Source organism: Prinia subflava, chromosome 1 (genome assembly GCF_021018805.1).
Source record: "Prinia subflava isolate CZ2003 ecotype Zambia chromosome 1, Cam_Psub_1.2, whole genome shotgun sequence".
Taxonomy (NCBI): domain Eukaryota; kingdom Metazoa; phylum Chordata; class Aves; order Passeriformes; family Cisticolidae; genus Prinia; species Prinia subflava.
In genome coordinates this window covers 125,470,287-125,488,628 of record NC_086247.1, presented here as the reverse complement: position 1 = coordinate 125,488,628, position 18,342 = coordinate 125,470,287, and the positions used below count along the sequence as shown (strand labels likewise).

Genomic DNA, 18,342 nt, shown 5'->3' with positions numbered 1-18,342 from the left:
ACCAAATATCTGGCATGCAATTACCTTAAAAGAGAAATCAAGTGCTTCTATCAAATCACGGTGGAATAATATTGTACAACACTTACCAAAGAGCACAGTACAATGCTTATGGCTGACAAAACCCATCATTAAGAAGCCTTTTGTACACAGATTACAAAAGAAATTTTAAGTGACGCTCGGAGAGTCAATGAATTAACTCTCCACCTTCTCTTACAATGTTAATCTATTTAATTTAATGCAGAAGCGAATAAAAAGATCAGAAACTTGAAAGGTTTCTACCGTGGAGTAGAATAAATAGCCTAATTGTCACTTATGTGAAATATTACTTCCCAAAAGAATCAGGAGTACTGCAGGGATGTCCCCGTCCAATTTCTGTTTGGGTGGGAAACTAGCTATTGCCTTAAGATGTAAAAATAAATTTGGAAAGGACTGTGATAAGGACTGTGAAAACTCTAGACTGAAGTGTGACACTCAGCAAAGAACTACCTCATACATTTATTACTAAAAATTAAACCACATAAATAACAATTTCCTACATAGTTAACATTTTCTTTTTCTTCACAAACTTCTCACTTTACATGAGAGAATTTCTTGAAAAAAAAATCCATGAAATTGGAACAACTAAACTTCAAAGTAAGAATTACTTTGTCTTAACAACAAAGGTTTCAGTAGATGCCATACAGAACACATTTAGAGACTGCTAATTGGAAAAAGGGTAGTCATCCAATTATAAATGGGTTATACATTTACACATTTCTAAGATCTTTTCTTCTAAAACAAATTGCCAAATAGTACATATATCTGTCTCAGAACCCCTACAGAAAAAGCACTAATTAAGTTTTTATTTGAATTCCTTATCTTGAACACAAATTGTTTGTTTAGAATATCAACTGCCTTCAAAAGCACCAAAAAATCAAATGTGTCATTTCTATCCTGGAACATTCTCAGAGACAGAACTCTGTACTTCTAAAGTCTACCTTCACAACAACTCCAAAATCAAATCTTAGAAGGAAACAGAACGTAAAGCCCAGCAAAATAAAACAAACTGGATATTAAGCTTGATTTCCTAGGGAAATTAGCCTTTTTTATGCTCTTTGTCCTATTATCTTCATGACTCTAAACTGCGCCAGCAACTTTTAAATTAGTTTAGTAATCTCAAATAAATTTGGAGGGCACTAGAAATTTCATGAAAGTCTAGGAAATAGCCAGGGGGGAAGCAGAGAGAGAGAGAGCAAAAGGGAAATCAGGTAGATTTTCTTGTTACTTCTCTGACTTGGTCAGAGGCGTTTGGCAAATGCTTGTAGTTACAGCCTATCACTCTTGTCTCTCTCAGAGGAGGATTTTTGATGAGGTCAGAGGGCAAAGGCTACAAACCTGTCAGAGGTTAGGCTATCCCAAGCCCACTGCTCATCAACACTGGCTTGTTTATTCTTTTATTTTTAAATGATATAGTTGCATACTTTACTTAAATGCTCCTTCTTTTTAAATTATTCTGACTATATAGTCTAATACAGTAATAAGGTATGTATGCAATGAAATGATTGAAATTTTATGCAATAAAATTAAATTCAATAAAATGCAATAAAATACTGATTGAAAGGCTTTAAATGTACTATAGAACTTTTACATATCTGACCTTTCTATATAGCTGTTACAGAAAACTAAGGATTAAAGTACAAACAATGTAGTTGAATTCTGAAAGTACTATGACAAATCTGCAGCTGAAATAAATTATCATAGCTTCACTGGTATTAGCATATCAAATCAGACCAGCTGAGAATCTTCTATCCTTCATACAAGCTCTATATGAGTTAAGTACATTACAGTGTTAATGGAGCCCAACCCAAAACAAGTATTTCACTAATATCATAATTTATTTAAATAAACTATAGTGACAATTCTTTGTCACTATCATACTAGACAAGCTCTGAACTTCATCTCTTGGATTTAAAATTTTGTCACTGCCAAGTTCAGTACAGAGACAACACTTAAACAAAGGTGGCAATAGTTTGGTTGGCGGGTTCTTTATTTGCAGGTTTTGTTTGGTTTTTGTTGTGGTTTTGCTTTGGGGATTTGGGGGCAGGGGCGTGGTTTTGTTGATATTTTTCCCCCCTGATTTACAGCTTATGAAGATTACTTGGACATGTCTAAGCAGCATAATCCAGTAGGTTATATCCCTTATTTTCACACACAAATCCCCTTGAGGAAAACTTCAAGATATTAGCATTTTTATTTTATTAGTGAGTCCAAAAGATTTTTATCTTACTTTTCATTACCATAGCTAAAAGGAGAGGGATAGACACCCAGACAGCACAGTCCTGGGAAGCTAGGTTTGCAAAATCTGACAATGGCATGCAAAAAGAAATGAGTATCCCACTAATGGGATTGATGCACTGGAATGAAGAGCTTGGATAATACATTAAATGCTGCAAAACCATCAAAATCATGCTATTAGTTTACACTAAATACCAGGCATTAGAGTTTTATTTTTATTGATTTCACTTTTCAGTGTCCTAAAACAGGATTTTATTTGGGCTATGTACAAATGGAAGTAGTATACTTTTGCTAGTTTAATGAAAAATTTAAAGTTTTTGCTTTTCTCTACATATAATCTGATGGTTAAAAAATTAAGCAGTTTTATACATAAAAAGAAAAATAGGAGCCCTTTTAAAGGGCAGCATCTTGTCCCAATGTATCATTAGCAGATTACTAGCAAATCAGCTCATATGTAAGTAATGGAATTTACATAAACTATGCTTATTGACAATAAAGATATTTTGCATGCTATTACAATATTTTTCCACGACTGTATATTTATGTCTGTGAAATGCATCAAATACTAGGAATACTCTTGATGACAGAAACACTGACCCCAAGTTGATAACAGGCTGTAGAATGTTGATCACTATTTATGTATTTTTAGTATTTTCTTAGTTAAGGTTTGAGCAGCAAGATAAATAACTAGTAAAAATACTCAAAAGGATAAAATGATAACATAGCTTTTGCTATGTTTGCTTTTCTAACAGCTTTTGCTTTAATATGAAAATAAACTCTACAGAATGATCTGCATTAATTTATGACATGATTTAGGAGTTTCAAATTTAGAAAGAATGAAATGTAGATATTGAAGAATACTCTCAGAACATCTATACCACCTGTCATAAAAGAAAAATCTGTACTGAAAATCACTATCAGTTATCTGCTATATTGCTTGCTTGAGACTATTTGCTGGCCTTTGTTTAGAATAATTCAGTGGAAATAATGGAATTCAGCCTGACAAAGATCTGTTGTTTGATGACAGTAATTTGCATTTTTCTCACTCCATCTCACATATAGAATTAGGGAATCAGTACTACAGTGATCCAGACACACTGAAAGTTACCTTCAATTCAGATATTTTACTTGTAATTTAATTAGTTAGATTTTGCAAGACTGATTTATCTTCTGTTCAATAAACTTGTTTGTTGCATATTTCCCTGCACAAAGTATCAATCTGAGCATTCTTTGTGCAAATAAAATAGCATAGAGCAACTACAGCAGTCTAGATTGCACTAAATGGGGAAAATAAATATTCTTAATTATTTTCAATATGTGAAAATTACTTAAGAAAAGATATTAAAAGGCTTTCTTTCAAATAGCAGAAAAGCATTTGAAACCTATGCTTCAATAGATGAGTTCAAAATTAGCTCAAATATAGAACAGCAGGTGGCACTGACAACATGCCAATCTGAAAACAGCCGTGTTGGACTGGTACAAAACTGATCATGTTACATCTGTATTGCCTTTAATGTGAGGTTGTAAATGTGGAGAACACAAACTCATCTTTGTCAATACTCTATCCATTGGTGTAAGTGTTCCTCTTGAGATTGCTTCTTACTATACTTTACTAATGTAGTTACAGAGACAGAGGATCTTCATAGGGATGTATCATGACAGGACAAGAGCCAGCAATAATTGCTGCAGAAGAAGTTCCATCTGCACATATGAACAATAACTCTTTCCCTTGAGAACAATGAACACAGGGAAAGTTTGTCCACAGAACTGGTAGAATCCACCTCACTCGAATTATCCAGGCTTAACAGGGCCCTGGATAATTCAATCTGTGATGCAGCCTTTTATTAGGGACCAGAAGAGAAGATTCCCCAGAAGTTCTTTTCAACCAAGACTGTTCTGGGTCAGTACAGTTAGGCCACACAAGCCAGTACCATGCTGAGAAGCTTAGACGCTACTCCAAGGCAGCTTTAACATACACATGGGCAGTAAAACACACTTAACAGATAATACTGCAGCTTAGAATTAACATGTTGTTAGCAGGGAAAACTACTCAGCTTTTTACAGCTTCCAGCTCCAGAGCCAGCTTATTTGGTGGTGCTTTAAACTTGCCGGTGTACCTGTGACCCTGAAGACACCCCTCGTTCTTTGCACACCATTCAGCCACAGTAGAGAGGGTAAAGCAAAGTCACTCTTTATACAGGCCACAGAGAAACTAACCTGAAGGCCACCGTCAACATCCAAGCACAAACTTGATGCTACCATTTAATACTTACATTTTCTAACCCAAGAAGGACCAAGAGTGGGATTGTTGTCATTCCTCCTTGGATCCACTCTTCTAGGGAAACAGTGCCATCATGATCGTAGTCGATTTCTTCCATCATTTCATGGAGAATCTACAGTTTAATAAAAAAATCTCATAAGTTCTAATTTATTATTACTATATTCTAATACAGCAGCTTGTTAGGACGTGCAGATCTCCAATTCTCTAATACAAAACATAAGGAAAACATTACTTGCATGGTAGCTGTAGTCAAATGAGTATGGACAGTTCAAAAAAATGAAGTGCCATATTCTTACATTTTTTTAACACCTAAAGGACCCAAACCAACTTGTGTCCTTTGAGCACTCACTCTTAAGAAATTTTCAGAGACAAATTTTCAGAAACAATTATGTTATAGAAGTTAATACTACATTTATTGAACATTTCATAGATCAGATTTAAATATCAAAATACTGGTAAAAGTGCTAATTCACAGTGGCCTAGTGGAACTAGGCTATCGTTATTTCTACCTTACCTATGGAATGTGACATGGATATAAAATATCACAGAATTATGACAGCTGTCTCTAGCCACAATAAAAAATTGTCATAAATGGATACTTACTGGACTTAATTCAGTGATATCCCATTCAAGGTATTCTGCAACATGCATCATTTGAGCAATGATATTTTCCAGCTCCTAGAGATGAATGAAAAAGTATGATATTTAATGCAAGGTTATAAAGAAAAATTCTACTGCAAGCAACTAATAATCCAACCATATTGCATGCAGTGACACTATTTCATCAACATCCCTGATGAAATGTACTTTACACTGGAAGCTGTATTCCCAAGTGAATCTGCTTACTAGCAAAACATCCTGCATGGATTACAAAGCATTCAGGGAGGTGAAATATAACCCCACAATCAAAGAATTCAAAGAGGTCACAGATTCCTCCTTCCTAGTTATCTTTCAAGCACCCATGTTTTCATGATCTGATATCTACCCAGTGTGTGACAAGATCATGTAATGATCTTTAAATTCCATCACTCTAACAAATTACTTTTTTTGACAGTAATTGTATAAATCACAACTTTCTAACAGAAATAAGGCATAAAGTGGATTCTGTAAACTACTACAGATTTATTTTCTTACCACCACAGTATTGCAGTTTCCCTTGATCACATATCACTAGGGCCTTTCTATATTTACATATACACTTTTGCTTGGTGAACATGCTCAAATGCTTATCTAGGACCATTCTAAATTCTCATTTGTATCCAGGCATCTAACTCAACTTGGTATTGCCTAGAATTATGGTGCCATTTTTACTTTATACCTGTATATAATTTCACTTCACTCTTTCCATGCAACTTATAGGAATCACCTCCTCTTCCTTAAAAATCCATTCTGTGCTGTCTTGCTTCCAGTAGATACAAAAAAAGTAGACCCTCCCCCCAAAAAAACCCAACAAAACACTGCCAATAAAATACTTGTTTCTGCTAGCTATCAGAAAAAACTAGTAACATATTTTTTAATTATTTCCATATCTCCAACTTTTCTTCAAACATTTGATTGGGCTACTCCTCAAAACTCTGCCCTTAATGTTGTTCCTCCATTCTTAATAATAACATGAAAGTTATGACATCTCTCCACATAAATCCAGTATGTGACTCTCATACCTCTCATACTCTCTTACCCTTTTTAATTAAATCTTTACAAATGGTGCTTTCATACGCATCTCCTAGCAGCATACTAGAACTATTGGAATCATATTAATGTGTCCCCTACAGTTATGTCATTAAAAATCAGAAGACTGTAGAATGAGACTCCATGACAGCAGTGTCAGCAACTGAAAATTTATACAATTGCAGAATCAGCATTACTCATTAGAAAACTCAAACATTACTTTTCAAATGAATGGATTTTTATCGACTCTATTTTATATTGCTTCTAATAATTCAGGATAAATATAAACTTGATTTGAATTAAGGTAGTTTTGTACAGTTTTGCCATATTCTTTGACATACTCTTACAATGCAACACATAAAAAACATTACCGAACTATCCAGGTATCCATTCCCATCTGTATCATACAAGCGAAACATAACTGAAAAGAAAACAAAGAGAGAAGGAAACTCAGTTACAAAACACAACCAATACATCTCTTTTTCATAAAGAAAAAACAACTCCAAACCAAAACACAAAATAACTGAGCTTGAGTTGCATAGAATGGACAAATATTAACATTTTTGTTTAATGATCAGACTAGCTGTAGACCCACCAAACAAGCTGCATTATGTGAGAGGTTCACTCAGCCACTACCCTGCCACAGCACCTCCAATGAGACATATTAGCCAGAGAGTGCAACTGCACCTTTTCCACACCATCATCCTAAGAGTGCAACTGCACCTTTTCCACACCATCATCCTAACAGCTAATTTGGTCTGTGAACTTGATTTTGCTTCCCTCTAGAGATGATCTGTCTTCATGGTGAGTACTATGAAAAGGCTGTGATCTCACCAAACACAGGATAACACACACACAAGGTCACAAACATTGATAAGCCTGCTTAAATTACAATGCTACTCCCTTGGCTGCAGCTATCACTACTCAATAGTGATACTGCTTTAGAAAATATTTTCTGACCAACTAAATGAAACACGGGATTAATATTTTAAATAGCTCATCATCCAAATCCAACAATAAATAGTCATCACAAACTGCCAGCATGACTTCTTCCAGGACCATACTTGCTTCACCAATTTCAAAATGTATTCCCAACATTCTAGGGAACCACACAGACAAAAAGGTATATTTTGGCAATATCCAGAAAAAATAGATACTATGAAGATTGTATCATGACTTGATCCCAGCCAAAATAAGGGGTACATGCACCATTACCAAGATATTTGGAAGCAGCAAAGCATAAAGCTTTCAAAGCTTTCAAAAAAAGGGAATCCAGAAGCCTACAAATATCCTACTCTTTGTCTCTGCTTTCAGGGATAATTTGTCAGAGCTCTGAAATTCAAATACACCCCACGCTCTTCAAAAACACCTTTTTTTTTAACCCCTACACTTGTTTCTTAGGGATGAAGAAGTCAGCCCATGCAGAGGTGGTCCCACGACAATGTAATGCCTTCACAAAGATCAAAACCCAAGTAATCTGTTGTCTAATCAGATGTCTCTGGAAACATAACATATGACCTATTTAACACTGAGGAATCCTACCACACCAGACCCATAGCAGATGCTGTTACAGTCCAATAGATTTCACACACAAAGCTTACCATAATTTTCAGGAAACAATATAATGAGAAGTGAGAGGAAATTCTTAGCAATTAATGAGTAAAGTTCAGAAAGAATTCAAACATTTTTGGACTTACAGCAAAACATATTAACTGTTGTTATATGTATTGTCTTGTTTCACTTATATCCTCCATCTTGGGAATGAGTTGCTCATGTGTGTGGAAAAAAGGTAAGCACTATACCTCTCTACCACTTCAGCAATTTTTGCCATATATCTTGCACTGCTCTAAAGAGCTGTAATACAAGATTGATTATATTTACAGTAGCACACTATTTCACACCACAGAGGCCCATGACTCAGTAGTTACAGGTTAGGGAAAACTATAAAAATGTCCCTCTTTCCCTGGAGTTACCACAGCAAAAATGTTTCAGTGTAAAACAACAGTTAATGCCAAAAGCCACCAGAGACTCGTACTGCCAGCTAGTAAGCCTTCCATCAAAGCCTCTCAGAGTTTGACAGCTAATATTGTCTGGCAAAGGTACCATTAGGCATTCACAGTTTCCATAGGGATGAATCACTGAATCACTTAATGATAAAGTTAAAATCATTTGGCTCTCCTTCCTCCTCCTCTGTGATTCTTAGACACTAGTTCAGAGAATGTTCTACAGCAAGTTTTAGCATCTCTGTGACCTTTGCCCACTCCAGAGCAGTAATGCTTCAGACTTCTTCTTTTCCTTTAACATGAATCTCATCATTTGTTTAAAACCAGAAATTAGCATAATTATAAGAGTTTCACCTTTGTAGAAAAAAAGTCTTTCCAATTACATATGTATAGGGTAGTAAAAAGGCTCAATCTGTGCTCTTGGCTAGATTCTGAAAACTATGCTAGTGGTGTGGCATGCAATCACTTTTCTATTCATACACTCCTAAACATTCATGCTTTTGATTTACACACTCAAGGAGAAAAAAAAAAAACAAACCAAAAAACCACAAAATCAAACCAAGAACAAAATTATAAAAACAAAAAACCAGAAGTTCTGATGCAAACTATAGAGCCCAAGTCAAATTTTTGTATTTCTTTTCCCATCCCCTTACTTCATTACACTGACTGGGCATTCAATTTCTATTTCTAGATGGCAATTTAACCTTAAAAAGATGACATATGTTCTCTAAATGTATCCCTGTGAGGAATGTTTGGGATTTTATTTATATTCAGGTCATACATAGATTATGAATAATAGATATGCTGAGCATACCAAACAGGTGAGGTTCACACTATACATGACCTCTATACTCTTAATAGGGTAAAAAATCCATTTATCTTCTGAAATATTTATAAATCTATGAAAATTTGTAGATCATATAGATCCAAGATGAAACATTATTTTCTCTTAGTGCAGTTCATCCTCCAGCCTACATCAAATTTTATTGAAAGCACCACTTTTACATTCTGCTTGTCCTGAATTAAATTTCCAAACACTCAGCTATGACTCATTTTTTAATTTTTGTCACCTGAAAAAAAAAATCACTATTTGAAATTGGTATTAATATTAATGTTGGCAACTCCAGAACAAACCATTTTTCTTTTTTCCCTTCAGTGCTACAAACTTGTCATTTACCTTACAGCCACAGGACCTACTTCTTTCATATTCAGAAAAGGAGGTAAATTATCCCATTGATTTATAATGAGAATTCAGCTGAAATCAACAGAAAAGTCTGCATACAATGGTGCAGCATAAGCTGAAATTTAGATAACAAAAAGCAAAATATGTGGTATATTTCACCTCTGACAAAGAAGAAAATAAATCATAAAACAACCATACCCAGAATTATATGTAGTAAATGCAACTGACCTTGAATATACAAAATATTCAAGTACCACACACACATTAGATCATGCTCTCTCACTCCTAAATCATACAGAACACAGTCTTTTGCCCATGCAGCTCCTATTGCAGGAATTTGATAGAAAATCCCCATACTATAACTATCATCTGCTCGTCTGTCTCTCCTCTCCATTGTACCATCTTCTGACACCAGGGGAGGCAACTGATCTCCACTTCATGCCACGGTTTGTGCACTGAGCTTCTCAGAGCTCTGGGAAGGCTTCCACGACTTGCTGCCCTGCAGCAGTTTTTACACTGGAAGTTAAATTCAGTCCTTGGATGCCCGTTTTTCTACGCCTGTATTCTGAATGCACATTCACACACACACATTCTCATTTTTTAATCATGTGATACCAAAACAGTATTAACAAATTTGGGGGATTTGCTGTGACCTTGCAGTACAAAGTTGACAGGTAATAAAACATCAAGAAACTTCAGCAATATGTAACCTTGTAATTAATTTATTATTCTGGCAGAAGAAGCCTACTGTTTGCACATCTTATCATACTGAATATTTACTTTCCATATGAGTGCCTGATCCCATAAATATTTTAACAAACCAGTTACATATACTGAAGAATATTTCATCTAAATAAGGGCTATATGATTGGTCTGTTTAGCCACGTGAAAAACTGGCTTCTAAAATTCCACAATAAGGAAATAGGTTTTCTTTTTTTTCCTCCAGTTTATAGACCAAACTCACTGGGTTATTTTTTTTAATAGGTAGTGGTGTTGCACTTTAATGACCCAGGTCCCTAATTAAAAACAAACAAATAAACAAAACAACCAAACAACTGATTTCTAACTTCCTGTGTCAAACATTCCTTCCCAACAGTGATGCAGATTTGCATCACTCTTGGCTTTTCAGTATTCAGTAATAATATAGAGCCCACAGCCTATATTAACAATACTCTGTTTGAATTAGGATGTTTAATGCAGGTTATTCACCCCATCTATAGATCTCTGAGTATACTTTGTTTTTCTCAGATCTGATACTAATCAAGAGATGACAGTGTAGAGAGTATTACTGTAACTACAGAATGTGCAATCCTTACTCCCCATTATAGCAAATCCTAGATACACCACATTTAGTTTAATATCTCATCATTATCAAGAATAAAAATAATTTCTGCAGTAAGGGTCACCTAGAACCATATTTTTATAATCCATCTGCTCAAAACTGGTTCTTAAATTCAGAAACAGAATATTTGATGACTTATGGAACTAAGTATTTATAATTAAAAAAGAGCATACATTCTAGCTTGTCTTCAGGTCTTCCTCTTTCTAGCAGTGACAAATAGCAAACAATATCCTTCAGCTGTATCATATCTGGTAAATGTGAATTGGCAGGAGTAGGAGGTCTGGATGTAGAGGTGCCCTTGTTAAGTCTCAGACCTGGAAATAACCCATAACCTTTGTTAGTCTGAACATACAATATAAGCAGAGAATGAAAACATAACTCTTGCACACGTTCAATCCTTTTTTATGTAACTCTCAGATTACTTCTTAATTTAAATATAAAGTTTTAAACAGTTCATGTTCATTGTTTATCCAGCAAAGGTAGAATTAAAGTAAACTATCCAAAAAAACCCCACACCAAGTTACAAGAATGGCATAACCTTTTTTTAATTTGTGCTGATCTGATTTCATTTGACTACAAAACAATTTGGTGAATAAAACTGTTCTACCATACTAGATGCTAAGTATTAAAAACAATCCCTGCTGAAGTCTTCATCCACTTCCTTGTGCTTCTGGAAGCTTTATCTGATTTCTAGATTGACAACAACTACACTAATTGAAGATGTTTAAGTGTCAACAAAAGCTCTTCTAATACCCAAATGTATTGTTATCCCAAAAACAGAGCCAGATGTGTGTCAGTACAGCACATATTTAAAACACAGAAGTCTCAGTTACAGACTACTGAGAAAATAAATTTAGGATTTAAAAAACAGACATAGTAATTGCTCAGACATTGTGATTATTAGCAGTTCCAATGTACTACTTGGAATTAAAGTTTCAAAATTGCCAAACTTTTTGTTTCAGTACAACATTAGTATGACCAGTCCTGATTATACCTCTGGAATCTAAAGGACCAAAATGGGGCAAAATGGGAAGGACAGCAGAACACAGAGAAAGGAGTAAGAAAACTTTCTTTTCAGGTTTTTTACATTTCTCACTGACTGAGAGTTATCCCCTCTCCCCCTAAATTTAGCTTGAAAAAGTTCATTGCAATATGGATTCTCCTTCAAAAGCCTACATTTTAAAAGGTATGCCTACATGTTATGAGATACACATGTTAAAACAACAAAATAAGGTAAAAAAGAGAAAGTTGGCATGCAAAAATGTATCTTGGAATGAATTTCATTTTCATGGTTTCAGGCAAATAATAAACACTAAAAGTAAATATTAAATGAAAAAAATGTTTAATAAGTCAATGTTCTATTTAATGAATTGCATGTCAGTTAAGTGTCATTAAAATTAAGATTTTTTAAATATTTTTTTCAGTTAAGTGCTAGCTTTAGTCACACAAATTACACAAACATTTCATATTCCAGTCTTATGCAAATCATATTCACAGAATAAAAAAGGATTATAAAATCTGGGATAACTCTTCTCAAAAATAAACTGTTCTGAAATCCAAATGAAAAGAAATACAGATTCTGAGGTATCTTTTAACCTATAATCGACTGCAAGGTACAGGGTAAATTATTACTTTTTAATCAGAGATGGGAAGGGTTGGCTGAAATGTACTCACACATGAATTCCAGTCCTGCTGCTTACCTGGCATCTGTTTCCATCTCTCCTCAGACACCTTAACTGAAAATACAGTTTATAAACAGACGTGAGTGGACCAGAAGAGACCAGCTGTAAAACAAGCACATACCTGACAGACTGATGAACCCTGCTACTTCATCATTTTCTCTAACTCTCACTTACCCTTCCATTTTCCAGAAGTATGTCAAATATTTCTGACAAAGTTATTTTCCAGTACAGTCAGGGTTTTTTTCACTACTGGCAACATTTAAAAATTACTGTTTCCACAGTTTCCATTTGCACATTAGAACGTACCAATGCACAGTTTTTCCTTTTAGAAGTTACAAATTATCGGGATGTAACATTTAGTATAAACTATGAAATTGATTTGTAATATAAACCCAGTATATTTTCAAGCCCAAATAATTCTTGTATGAGGTGAACTGAACTGCCTCTCTGAACATGTTTTGGATATAACTATTTATCAACCAGTCCTTCTGGTATTACGCTAAAAACATATGGAAGCTTCCTAAACTGGTATTGCATTATATTATTTCTGAAGTCCTCAATAACAAAAAAAAAAAAAAAAAAAAAAAAAAAAAAAAAAAAAAAAAAAAAAAAAAAAAAGATAAAGCTCAAGACAAACTTGGAAAAGTTAGCGTAGGAAAAAAAATTTAGGAGGCAACATTAGAGTAAGAAACTTAACATAGAGTTTCAACAGTAGTAACAGCACCATCCTTAATCATGATGTTATAACAACTATTATTATTACAATTTCACCACACATAGGAATAAAATATATCAAATAGAACTACAGTGAAAGTGAAGAAAGCTGAGTACAGCCTATACAGGGCAGAATTCAGCTGTGTCCTCTGAAATCAAAGTCACTTTAAGTGTTATACTAACCTTAACCAACATTTACAATATCAGTAGCTGCTAAGTACGTAGGATTAATAACAACAGAAGCACACCTAGACAGGTAAGAGAAACTGCAGCAACTGGCACAGAAATGGTTGAGCACCTGCAAGAGCCTCCTGCACGAGGCTTGAAGGTTTTTAAGTGTTTCTACAGGAGAGCAGGCAACAAGATCATGTAACCATAGCAATCTGATTAGCATTTACATGACAAAGAATGTCCACTTGGTGTCTCAGCTGCATCATTATTGTGAATTAAAAACACAAACCCATTTAATTTCCATTCATTTTCACAGTATTTCTTATGACGGTTGAGTTAAGTTTCCCAAATTTCACAAATACCAGAACAAAAATCCCTCAACATGTAGTTAAGAATTCCATATATTTACAGCTATTAGAAGTAAGACAGTAGGGTGAAGGAGCCTTTAGCTCTTATATTACTGATTTTATTACTTACCTCCAGAAAGGTGCTGTGGTTTGTTTTTTATTAATGGGCTGCAGTGAGAGATTTTGTTCTTAAATGAAGTAAAAAGGTGTTCAACGAAATCATCTGGTAACTCTGCCTCCAGAAAAGTCTTCATGAAAAGCCTGAACCCCTCTAAATCAATTGTCTGCAGTGAAGGGGAAGAAAAAAAACAATAAAAATTTTTGAATGTTCTGTAAATAAAACCCACACTAATCCATCAAGTAACATTCAGTTGACAAAAGCTTTGGACTGTATTTAAATACATTGATTTCTGAAGATATAGACTGGCACACCTATTCTTGAAAGTGATTATTAAATAAAGTATTACTTTGAAAATTCACAATATTGCTATAATACCTCAGAGCACTGCAGAAGAAAGCCCAGAGTAAATTCAGAGCACTTACATCAGGACCCTGAAATCAAGTTCCATGCTCTCAAATTTCTTGATTACTATCCAAAGGCGCCTACAGAGCTCCTAGGGATGTACTTAGCATGTCTTAGCTTTTCCTATAATTAGGCAGACAAAAAGCAGGTGATTTTTGGATGCTTAATTCAGGGAATTGAAGGCCTCCTGTCTTTTCCTATGTAGCAATATGCTTTGTTGGTGTTTGTCAAAGACTAACTTGATCACCCTGTCTCAGACAGACTCAAAGAGTCAAATGGGAGTGCTCTGACAGGCAACATCACTTAGTGGGGAAAAAACAAAAGCTTGTCAAATGACAAACTCTTTGGTTTTGCTACTGCCAGCAAGGTAAGAGCTGATTAATACAACTCCAATAATGATTTTTTCTGTTAAAACAGCATTGTCTGTGTAAGTAATAAAATGAATCATAGATTATCTCAAGTTCGAAGGAACACATAAGGATCACTGAGTTCAACTCCCTGCTCCTCACAGGACTACCTGAAACTAAACCACATTACTAAGAGCATCATCCAGATACTCCCTGACGTCTGATGGGCTTGGTACCATGACCCCCTTTCCCTGATGTCTGAACTGAACCTCCCCTGATGCAATTTCATTCTATTTCCTACTGCTGGTCATCAGGGAGGTATCAGCACCTCCCCCTCAAGGAAGGTGCAGGCTGCAATGGGACCACAGCCATGCAGAGCGTTATGATCCCATTTTACCCTGCTAAGAGAGAATGAAGATAAACGCATCCTGAAACATATTGACACAACTGCATACTTATCATTACATTTGTGATTTTAAAACAGCTTATCAATTAACAACCTGATAACACATAGTGTTACTTTCTTTATAGATTAAACCGAACAGCAACTTGTCATCGTTAAATAATTAAGGGATAAATCCACATGATACCACAAAACTGACTTTGAGAAATTTCCCTATGCTTAAGGAATACTCCATTTCTCTGTAGAAAAGTCCACGGTGCAAGTCCTTTAGTTCATTGCAGTGAATGTGGAAAGAGAGATAAGACTACCAAGGACCAGCTTGAAACCATGCTAGAAAAAAGAAAATAGAAACTGAATTTTCAAAGGCCTCAGTGAATTTGGAATCTGAGTCACAGTATAAATAATTTTTACTATTATTTTAATATAATTTGAAGACTTAGGAGCAGAGACTTCTCTTCCCCTGACTTCTTTGACTTTTACTTTTTTAATGTATTTATGAGATATTGAAATTTTATGTGGAGGTTAAAAAAGGTGTTTTCCTTTAAGATCAAGACCTAACTACAGAACAATAATGTTTCAAACGTGTATCATCATCCTTATGAGGGACCAACAACACAAACTGCAAAATCTGACTACTCTTCTGCAAGTCATAATTATTAGGAATGCAAGACTGGCGAGAGGGTATCTCTGCTGAGCTTCTGATACAGAACACCTCATTTGAGAAAGAAGTGTAGTGAAACCAATAAAACTCTCACGTCTTGAAGTAAAAATAGCAGAGACTAAAAAAAATTGCTCACAATGCTCAAGATGGGTGTAAAATGGAAATAATCACCTTCGACATGGACTCACTATCTTTATCTCATCAAACAGTTTCAGCCACACTCTTTTACTTTGGCAAATCATACACTGTTTCATTCGTGCTACAAACTTTATGTTTTTTTCTCTCTAATAAAGCCACTGACATTTAATTCACTGTTTATGAACTATGAATCACAATAGCAAAAGGATTTGTATCAGCATCCAAGTAAATCAGTAATTAGTTACACTAATATACTCTATATAAATGTATTTTTTTATCTGCAAGCATAACAAATACATTAATCACTAAATCAACTGACTTTAACAATGTGAAATTGCTTTGTTAAATTGTGCATTAATGAAATGTGTCTTAGCTATCTCACTAAATCATATACACAAAAAAAGCTAAGTGTAAACAGAAACTAAACCAAATTACAGATGACCACGTAAATATCTTCACATTACATTAATCTTTTCTTTATTTATGTTGTCTGCCGATTTCATGTATATATTGCAAAAATACTCCTTGAGTTTAGAGCCATCTTAGATTTTTAAACTGCGGCCTGAGTGGCATTGATCCTGAAAGCAGCCAGCAGTAACTAAAGCCCTAATGCTACTTTTTTTTCATTTAATGGGTTCAGATTTATATCTGTGTAGAGAACTGGATAAATAAATATGTTTGAAATTATGTACTTCTTTCTTCCTGAAGATCTGCTTTCTTAAAGATGTTCAAACTTTTCAGTATTTTCTAAAGATGGTCTGACTATCCTTTAAGCCAATATCCTCCAACACATGTTCCAAACTGCTAGAAATGACAAGAGATACTAAACCAACACATGACTTGGCTGCCATGTCCATTTATAATATTTGACATACTGACTTCTAACAACCAGGGTGGCTCAGCAAAGGACAAAAGAAAGTGTGTGGCTGTTCTAAAGGTTGTTCTACAGCCAGATTTCTTCAGCTGAAAGTGCTTTATCCTCTGTTCTAACATAGTCTCCAACCTGTATTCCCCCAGGGAAGCAGCAATATTAATACAACCACAGTTCAGATGTTGCCCATCCAAAAAGCCTTCAAATTATAATGAAGTTAGTCAGGAGATGGCAAATTACTTGAATACACATCAGAAATGTTTAGAATGGCCAAAAATGCAGGTGCAAAATCACATGCTGTACACAAAGAATGTATAAAACCAATCCTGCCTAGGGGAGATCTCTGTGTAGAGCCCTGTGATTAGGTTCTTCCCTAAAACCCCAAAATCTAGGATTCTGACACTGCATAGCTGAAAAACATTCTAGAGGACCTACCATACTTGGTGTAGATTATAACTGAGCTCTAAAATGGTACAGTCATTTCTGGATATTTGTTTTTGTAGATGTATATACAGTTAAAAAGAGAACAAAGCTAGTCTACAGCAGACCTAGGAGTAGTTTAGATCATGCATCAAGCTTCCCAATGAAAAAGGGTGAGCTTCCAGAAACAGGCTCACTTTAAATTGCTTTCAGTGCCTTGTCTATCATCTCTCTCTCTCACTTTAATACACACAACTTATTACACAACTACAGAAAAATGGAAGAATTTCCTAAATCCTGAGAGGAGCACTGTAGAAGACTCAGAGGTGTTGGAGCATTCTCAATAAGCAGAGGTTTAAGTATTGAGTATGGTTCATTTAGAAATGAGCATGTAAACATGGAAAACATTTGCTCAGCTTAATTTAAAACTACTTTCACAATAGCAAAAACAATACATAATATTATTGTCATTTCTCTATTCTGCAATTATAGACTATTTTTCTTTTTCCTCATGGAACTTTACCTTTCTGAAATTGGGAAATGCTGCAGCAAGTAAGTACCCTTGCTTTAATTACCAGCATTTTCCCCCAACCCCAGCCACTTTTCAAATGTATTGCACAATGTTTTGGTAAGCAAAAAGACAAAAAAAGAAGGAAAGCAGAGATCATTTTCCACCTTAATATGTATCATGCTTCATCTTCCTTTTAAATCTCACTGTCATTATCAGAATTTCTCAGACGAAAATTTCAGAGAATTTTGGTATGGTTTGAAAATAATTTATTTATGCTAACGAATTCTCAAACATTAATTAAACAGTTCAGATCAATAACATCAGAATAATATATAAACCAAAATGGTGGATGTGGTTTTCTTAAGCATGCAGTATAATTGCTTAATTTTCAACAGTTGCTTGCCTTCCAGAAGCTCCAGCTGAATTTAAATGAACCTGAGAAAGAAGGATTTAGCATTTCAGAAAGCATTTTCCATGACGTTTCACAAGTGAGGGGATGAGAGCATGAGGGGATGTACCAAACTGACAACAATTAGCCTGGCACATTAATTAATTCATTCCATTTCACAAGAGACTATCAGGGCATAGGGAGATTATCATCACAAGTTTAGGGACTTCAGGAAAATTTTCAACATAACAGAGATAAAATAGGACATAGTTAAATCAGAAAAACATGAAAGAACTTTCAAATAATTCAGCCTAAATCTTCTGAGGGAGTCTAAAAGAAGAAAAAAATTTGTGCAGTTTTAGCTTCAACTCTAATAAAAAGGGTATCAAAATCCTTGCCTGTAGGTAACAGAAAA

At 34.8% G+C, this 18,342-nt stretch overlaps 1 protein-coding gene across 1 annotated transcript in view; it reads right to left on the bottom strand.

The window, feature by feature from the left end:
• Positions 1 to 18,342, bottom strand: part of DGKB (diacylglycerol kinase beta) — a 333,490-nt gene that overhangs the window by 239,321 nt on the left and 75,827 nt on the right. The window contains exons 5-10 of the mRNA XM_063411359.1: positions 13,796 to 13,949; positions 12,452 to 12,487; positions 10,925 to 11,065; positions 6,595 to 6,644; positions 5,159 to 5,233; positions 4,548 to 4,667 (exon numbers count right to left, since the gene is read on the bottom strand). Of these exons, the coding sequence (XP_063267429.1) occupies positions 4,548 to 4,667; positions 5,159 to 5,233; positions 6,595 to 6,644; positions 10,925 to 11,065; positions 12,452 to 12,487; positions 13,796 to 13,949 (576 nt within the window). The remainder of the gene's footprint in view (positions 1 to 4,547; positions 4,668 to 5,158; positions 5,234 to 6,594; positions 6,645 to 10,924; positions 11,066 to 12,451; positions 12,488 to 13,795; positions 13,950 to 18,342) is intronic.